The sequence below is a fragment of the Primulina eburnea genome, chromosome 1, assembly GCF_022965805.1.
Source record: "Primulina eburnea isolate SZY01 chromosome 1, ASM2296580v1, whole genome shotgun sequence".
Lineage (NCBI taxonomy): Eukaryota > Viridiplantae > Streptophyta > Magnoliopsida > Lamiales > Gesneriaceae > Primulina > Primulina eburnea.
In genome coordinates this window covers 7,117,842-7,126,258 of record NC_133101.1, presented here as the reverse complement: position 1 = coordinate 7,126,258, position 8,417 = coordinate 7,117,842, and the positions used below count along the sequence as shown (strand labels likewise).

The 8,417-nt window shown below is 33.6% G+C and overlaps 1 protein-coding gene across 2 annotated transcripts; it reads right to left on the bottom strand.

Annotated features, from left to right (window-relative positions):
* Positions 1-3,274: 3,274 nt before the first annotated feature.
* On the bottom strand, positions 3,275-6,370 carry LOC140825391 (mediator of RNA polymerase II transcription subunit 31). 2 transcript variants are annotated; one of them, XR_012116664.1, is made up of 7 exons: positions 6,217-6,370; positions 5,979-6,076; positions 5,168-5,264; positions 4,913-4,991; positions 4,393-4,676; positions 3,655-3,757; positions 3,279-3,512 (listed from the first exon to the last, which is right to left on the bottom strand). XR_012116664.1 is itself a non-coding variant. In XM_073187144.1 (6 exons), the coding sequence occupies exons 1-6, from the start codon at positions 6,264-6,266 to the stop codon at positions 3,745-3,747; spliced, it is 621 nt and encodes a 206-aa protein (XP_073043245.1). In that variant the 5' UTR covers positions 6,267-6,370; the 3' UTR covers positions 3,275-3,744. The 2 variants fall into 2 exon arrangements, 1 of the variants encoding a protein (XP_073043245.1); XM_073187144.1 differs by having other exon boundaries at positions 3,275-3,757.
* Positions 6,371-8,417: the final 2,047 nt, after the last annotated feature.

The window sequence follows — 8,417 nt, the reverse complement described above, 5'->3', positions numbered from 1 at the left end:
TTATTCAGAATATTTGCTTGATTTTCTCTTGACAAATAACAAACACTTTTCACAAATAAAACTACTCTTAACAAAAAATAATAATAATTTAGAAAGTGGACTTTTTAATTGGCCAAGTCTCCAAATTTTCCCATAGTAGTCAATCAATTAAACCAAACTAGTTGATTAGATCGAATTACTTCAGAATTTTTGTGGTTCGATTATTTTGGAAAATCAATTTCAAATTTTTAAAAACTCATATTTAAAATATAATTTAGTGCTATCTGGGGAAGGTGGTGGTGGATCAATCACATATTTTTAAAATAAAAGTAAATAAAACAAAATTGGTTGACATACTTTAAAATATAATTGTATATATGGAATGTACGTACAAACATGCAACATGTGTAACTGATATTAGTACTGAATATTGACAAAAATTTGTGTGAGACGGTCTCACGGTCGTATTTTGTGAGGCGGATATCTTATTTGGGTCATTCATGAAAAAATATTACTTTTTATTGTGAATATCGGTAGGTGACCCGTCTCACAGATAAAGATTCGTGAGACCGTCTCACAAGAAACATATTCTTGAATATTTGATTATATAATTAGAAATCATTTATGATTTTGACATCCTATAGTCAAGGGATTTCACAAATTGATTGATGTATCAATAGAAAAAAGCATGGCAAGTTCACCAAGAAAGACCACAATTAGGGATATCAATAGGTCCGGGTTTTACCCAAACCCACAATGGACCCACATGTATGGGGTGAGTTTGGGCATACTAAATAGGTCATGGGGTGGGTCTCGGATCAAATTTTTCAGACCCGTCCGGATATGGGGCGGGTCATGGGTCTTATAATACCCGCCCCATACCCGCCCCATATATATATGCATATAAATATTCTAAAGTTTTAGTTTTATTAATTTTCATTTTTTTAATAGCACACCTCAACTATAACGATCTTAGATATTTTTATGTCAACTGTTGCATTTGAATCTGCTTTTAGCAATAGTGGATTAATAGTTGGTCCTCATCTTAGTAGACTTAAATATTGTGTACTCACCGATTTTATATTGATCTGTGTAAATAATGTTATGACTTTTTTTTGGGGATGTCAAGATTTTTTTGAAGAGCTAATAACTCTTTTTTATTTAATTATTTATGTCGTGAAAATACTTTGTTTGTTATTATTAAGTGTGGTCGAAGACATGAATTAATTTTCCACAATGTTGTATTTAGAGGCTTGTCTGTTTCATAATTCAGTCATGTGAGAAGAAAGATTACTTTTTTATTTTAAAAAAATTCGGGTCTCACGGGTCTACCCGGCCCCATTTCGTATTCGAGGTGGGGTGGGTCCGAAGAATATTTAACCGAGGTGGAGCGGGTAATGTGTCAAAGTTTTTTTCTATGGGGAGAGTCTTAGGTTTAGCCAAACCCGCCCCATACCCGTCCCATTGACATCTCTAACCACAATAAGTCTATTTGAAATCCTTTTGGTTGTATTTTTTTAAAATTATGACCATAAACTAGTTTGAAAATTATTTTTTTGGGTAAATTGTTATAAAAAGAACCGTGTAACAAAATTTATTATAAAACAAGAATTTCCCCCACTTTTATTATAATGTGAATGTATATCCCAAAACCTACTCCATGAACTCAAACGCAATAAGTTGACTATTTTGAAACAAAACATTATTATTATATTTTTTCATATATTTGGCGCTGCTTGAATAAATCTCTTAATGATTAATTATGAATTTTTTACGTAAATATGTGACGTAAATTGAAGATATATTCTATGCTTCGTTAATTTTGTTCCTATCAAGGGACGCGGCGAAACGCTGGCAATTTGATGCAATGTAATATTTTTTTCTAAGACGTTTTCGATTTGCTATCTTCTGTATTAGAAAATTAGAATATAATATCCTTTAAATAATAATTAAAAAAAAACAGAATATAAAATCAAGAAATATATACAATATTAATTTGAAGCAACTGTGGCGGCGACCATTCGCCGCACCAAAGGCTATTCTTATCTCCTATGATCAGTAAAATCTGTTCGGGTTGAATCCAATTTATTTGGGCTCTCTAATGGAAGCGGGAAAATATAGAAGTTGAATCGAGTTAACCGATATTTTAAAATTTATAAGTAGATTGTTGAAAGAATAAGTCGAAATATCAAATTAATTTTACTCAATAGTTTTATGGAACCAAACTTCCGCGTCAGCACATGTATCTATAAATACTTTATAATATATTTTTGGAAAACGATCAAAACGTGATGTTCGATTATTGTATCGTTCAAAAAAACATGAATTATATTGTTGCCACTTGCATGCGTCTACGATTTTCAATTAAACAGCAAGCGTTTGATTCTACGGAAATATATTTGATAATTAGGAGAGATGGTAGTCGCCTCCGAATGACTATTTCAATGTCATTACGAAAAGTGTGAGCCAACATGGAAACGTAGCCGCCTTATTTAGTATTCATCATAATAAATTTATTTTATTAGTATTTCCATTTATTTCTTACATCATAATAATAATAATAATAATAATAATAATAATAATAATAATGATGTTTCTTTGACTTTACTTTCTCCTATCTTTTCCACCAAAGAAGAATGAGAAAATTTATACTGTTAACATCGATCCTTTCTATGTGAAGTTCAATATTTCATTAAAATGATATTTTCTGCTATACATTATCAATAAATTTTTTAAGCAACAACCTTTCATTTCAAATAAAATCTTAAAACTTAAAATGTTATTTAAAAATATTTGAAAGATCAAAGATTGCACGTTATTACGAAGAACGAAAATCTAAATTAATATCGTCGATTTTGTCACAAATAAGCCTTAAAAAACGAAAGGGAAAAAACTCTCGAACGATTTGAGCGATTCTAGCAGGTCAAACTCCAGAATCGTTTTAGTGGTTTGCTACAACATAATCTCGAACTACAGACTTTATCTTGAACGACGTCTTAGTGCCAGATGGACTATATGTAATTAGCACATCAAACTCGGGAACTTGAGAGGTAGAAAACCATGATTAGTAGATATAGACACGAGGATAAAGATTGCCTACGAATCATCTCATATAGATTAGCACACACAATCCTTAACATCAGCTTATTCCAAATATATAAAGATTTCTTCCAATTTCAAGATGTGATTCATTCATTTCACATTCAGTTCACAAGATAAAGATATTATTATGGGGCGAAATAAATGCAACCTTTTTCAAGAGGTTGGTTAACAAAGACAAATCTGGAGAAACCAATACCCTTCGATCCACATTTACTGTTTTAAACACAATTAAAGTACACCCGACAAGCTAGACAAGGAGCTTCATAATCTTTCATAGGACACAATATATCAATGCATGTGCTGTACAGTTTCAAAGCACACTTTGTAAGGCCAAGTAAAAAGAAAGGTTTGTGTTGGGAATCCTATTCAAAAGCATCCATTAGCCGTTGCCTCGAGTTTATTCTTCAAGATAAATCAGTCAATCGTAAAATCTGTTTTAGGAGAAAATGGGAATATTTTACAACGTCGTATCTTCTAAGCAAAGAGAAAATCTCTTTTCAACAAATGTATCCTACAGACAATCGAACCAGAAATTAAAAAGTGAAAGAACAGAAAGTTAGATAACAATCATACTCAGCGTAGCGAACTCAATTCTTGAACATGGATATACGTTGATTATTGTCTGATGGCCACTGATATTTCTACTTCCCAATAATATTGGAATCACCCATCTTTCCTGCTTGAAATGATAAAAATTCTAAATTTTAGGGGCGTACAGAAAACTAAGAAATCAATCTGAAACAATGATTGTCCAAACCAAGAAAAGACAAATTTTCAGTTCAAGTTACAGTTTGCAAATTCGAAACTGATCATGCGTAAATAAATTTTTTTTTTGGCTCAAAAGACAAAATGGAACCGAACCCACATAAAAAATAACTGACTCGAACCAAAAACGAATTTTTTATTTTTGTATACAACATATTTATTACCTCATTTTTTAAAGAGAACCTGTCAAAATTTCCCTAATAATGTTGAATTTTTTACTTAAAATAAACAGAAATATAAAAAAAAACAAATAAACTTTACAATAATAATAAGATTCAGTTTAAAACATGAAAAAATACCAAAAAAAATATAACAGTAAGATTTTGCTTTAAACTGAAATCAAACTGCATATTTCAGTACTACTCTTTTGTGAATGAATTCTGCTCCGTTCGGTTTGAAAAGTTCCCACAACCATCGGTTTTTTATTCATACAAAACCGAAATAGCGCGAACAGAACAGATGTACAACCCCACTAAATTTAATAAGAAACAGGAAGTCATAATAATTTTATTTAATGGCAGAAAGAAGAAAAGGACAATAAGTTACTTTCTCTTTCTTCTATCAATCCCACTGTTTCTTGGATCATTCTTTACAAAAACAGATCCTGAGCCAATACCACCATATTGCATTGAAGAAGGAACTTGGTTAGCAGCAGATGAAGGAACAGGAGGTGGAGGAGCAGCAGTGATCATGGTAGTAGGTGGCAATGTTGGAGGAGGAACTGCTGACGGTGCACTTGTAGGTTCCGGCAGTGACTTTGGCAGGATGTGCTTCAACCGGTTGTTTCTATGATTCTTCCAAAAGTGAAACTGCTGCCTATGCGCCAGTTCCTATAAGCTCCAAACGAAACAAAAGCCATTAGGTAAGAAAGGGCAATTCATTAACCAAAAGGTCCAAAAGACTATAAAAAGTTTCAAATTTTAATGGACTAGTAGTGTGTGTAAAGTATTGCACCAAAATACATCAAGAAAACAATCTATACAGTCATACAGACTCTAATTATATATCTGTAAAGGCAAAAGCTATTAAGGAAAATAATGAGGAATTTAAAAAAAGATAAAGTAACCTTGTTTGCAGGATGAGCCATTGCATTTCGAAAGTTAGGATTTTGGAGAAGCTCGAGAAAGAAGAGGCAATGCGGATACCTGTTGCATCATTGTCAGATACAAATATTCTAAAGGATATTCGAACTTATTACATCAGAGAACATAACAAGTTATGATATCACAATGGTAATCATGCAAAAAGAAAAATTTGCACCAATAAAGAAAGATGAAAGTTAACATAAGCACATGCAGTACTTCAACTTGGAAGACTTTACATAATAAACTTTATGTACTCAGGTCTTTGCCAATATTGAAGATATTTCAGGTACCCAATGAATGCTTCATCATCGAAATACCGATTTTGAGCCAAATCTGCATCAAAGTATGAGCACAAATCAAACACTTATAGCTGAAAGAGTTCTTCCCTTACCAGACAATAAATTGATTTTGAATCAGTTAGTCTGAACAAAAAGAAATATAAACAAGGACTACAAACAAAAAGAAACAAAAACAAGGCTTGAACTTATCATACAAATCAATAATCATAGGACAAATATTATAACTATTTTCATTTTTTGAAACAAATACAAGGCTTGAACTCAAATCATACAAATCAAATAATCATTTTATACAAGTTAAATTTCCTATATATATCTGAGATCATAAGAATTCAAGATCGGTTTTGCAGTTAACACAGTTTTGGTTTCAAATGTGGATTCCTCTTTCTAGGAACTGTACCGCAAGTTCATGATTTTCATTTCGATTTTTCAAAGACAGGCTAGTTTCAGTTCACAGTTCAAGTCGAGGTATACTCAGGTCTAGTTTCCTCCACCTTTTCCTTCCTAATCGATTCCCAACAACAAATCACAAGTCAACAATGAAATCAAAACAATAAAAGCAAGTATTCTTCATAGCCAAAATCGTCTTGTATAGCTAAATTAGAACAATTTTGGTCTTGGATAAATAGTCACATAGATTAAAACAAAGCATCACTAAATAGGCTGTTTAAACTGTTTCCAAAGTAAAAAAACATTTTCTTCAGCTTTCAAAAGAAAAACGGAACAAGGAGCTCTAAAAGCCACATACAGTGGATGTACGTGGGATTAGCAAGACATTGAACGAATTCAAGCTCGAGCAAGAACCGCTGCCGGCCATCATCTGGATCCTTGTATATATTTTTCGGCCTGCAAATTATCTTAAAATGTCATCACATAATGTTAAAACTGAACCGAAATTGAACTTAAACAACGCAAAGTAACGCAATTTCGAACAAAATAATGAGGGGATTTAGATTAGATTCTTAGAGGGAAATTGATCAACTTACGAGGACGAAAGATTGCCTTCTTCCATTGGAGAGTCTCGAGGGGAAACCATGGATTTGATTTAATCCTTGTCACCAAAAAAAAAAACAGGGAACCCTAATTTAGATTGAATATGGGGGCTTTTTTCATGAAAGTGTCATCACGTTTCAAATGTCGTGCTTTACAAATTAATCTCGATAATCTTGATTTCTGGAAAGTAGTATTATTATATATATCTACATATCTAAAAGAGAGAATAATGTGTTTTTGGCCAGTTTGTTGCAAGTTCCCAGTTGCTCCCATTACACGTGTCATGAGCATGTTCCTCCACCACATCACATACAAGGGCCATCAGCACGTGGGATGGGCTCTTCTCACCACAACACACACCTGTGGGTTACAGGTTACAGGTTACAGTGTCGATTTGTTTCCTTCTTCCCTCTTCGTTTTCCTCTACTTCCTTTGTTTTGAAGCCTTGGTTCTCTCCACCGCAACAGAGAAGAGCCGGCAACAAAGTGTGTCTACTCCGTTCTTTGCTTCTCGGGTTTGCTTTTCTCCTGCTTCTGCTTGGGGTTTCCGCTTTTTCCACTCCACTGCTGCTGCGCTCTCCTTCTGCTTCTGCTCGGGGTTTCGGCTTTCTTCTCTCCACCGCTCGGCTTTTGTCGCTGTTCGGGGTAAGTTTCTTCCTAGATGGTACTTATCTTCTTGCTTTAAAAAAAAGCTAATCTTGATTCAGTTTTATCAATTATGGGTTTGTCAAATATTTAGAGATGTTTACTTTATGAAAAAATGGAATGATTTTTTAGTAGTAAATGGTTAGTTTCAAATTGTATCATCCAGTTTATTTATATCGAATTTGGTGGGGTGCGTTAATGCTGGAAATAATTTGAATTAATTACCGAAATTTTATTTGTTCTAGGTGTGTTGGTTTTTTTTGGGATGAAATTTAAGGTTTAGATGGGGTTTCTCTGTTTATGTACTCGTTTTCAATTTTTTTTTGGGAGCATTTATTTCATTGTTTTTCAATCCAAGTATTGTGGGTGTTGCTCTTAGGTATACGAACTAGAGACCAAACTATTTGCAATAAACCAACATTCTTGGGAATGCATTGAAAGGCTTTGATGGATTTCTTACTTCATCGAAGAATACATCTAAGTAAACAACTTTATGCCATACCAGGTGTCATTAAATTTGTATTTTAATCCGCTGGCCTGGTAACGCAACAATACGAGGGACAATAGCACGTGGGATGGGCTGTTCTCTCCACCACAACACCGAACTGTAGTTTACAGTGAGGGTTCGTCTCCTTCTTCCCTCTCCGTTTTCCTCTTGTCTTCTTTTGTTTTGGAGTCTTTCTTTTCGGCTTCCCACCATTTCACCGACCAAATCCCAACAAAAAAAGTTTGCTTGGTGTGTTATCCGCCAAATATGGTCACAGGAAAAATGAAAAAGCAACTCTTGACGTTTTTGGTACCCGGGGTTCTATTAGCATCAAGAAATGTGAGCAAGAACGAGCGCCGCCCCATATTTGCTTTCATTTATTCACTATCCCTCCCTCCTTCCTTAGCCAGAATTTTTTTTCCTCAATCTTCATATTCATGTAAATTCTTTCAAATATTTTCTGTCCGACCGTTCTTATTCACCTTAAAGATTATTTTGTTCTTTAGTTATTGTGGTTAGTTAATATGTGAACTGGTCTTTACGAATTCTTGTGCGCTTCTCCTCATACTTATTGAAATTTGGCTATTAAAATTTAAAATTGCAGCTGTGGTGGTGGTGGTGGTATTTAGGTATATTTCAATGAATGAGCTTATTATAAGAAGTGAATTAATCTTGATGAGGGAAAACCGTCGAACCCATTATTTCTCACATTGTAAAACGAACTTAATATTACTTAAATATAGTTTCTACTGATATTCTGGTGTTTAGCTGATCGGGTAGCGTTTTCCCCATAGAATGGATATCAGACTTTGACTGTAGCAATCCATTTTCCAATTTAGTGTCCACCATGAATATAACCGAGTATGGTCCAAGTACTCTGACATCCTTCTCTGGTTTTCTCTTTACATTTTGACATCTGAGTCCATGTTTTCAAGTCCTTGGTACTGATGGCTTCGTTAAATTTTCTTCAAGAAAGCTGAATAGATTCTTCTTCATCATTGTAGTGAAAACAACAGTTCCCAAGAATTGTGAAGCCTAGATATTTACGTGGTCTCAAATATTT

Bases quoted from the DNA above. Each gene is read 5' to 3' on its own strand.
- LOC140825391 (XM_073187144.1), bottom strand. From the start codon at position 6,266: ATGGTTTCCCCTCGAGACTCTCCAATGGAAGAAGGCAATCTTTCGTCC. The intron at 5,265-5,978 runs GTATGTGGCTTT...ACTTTGATGCAG, and splicing joins TAATCCCACGTACATCCACT to ATTTGGCTCAAAATCGGTAT. The intron at 4,992-5,167 runs GTAAAGTCTTCC...ATGATGCAACAG, and splicing joins GAGTACATAAAGTTTATTAT to GTATCCGCATTGCCTCTTCT.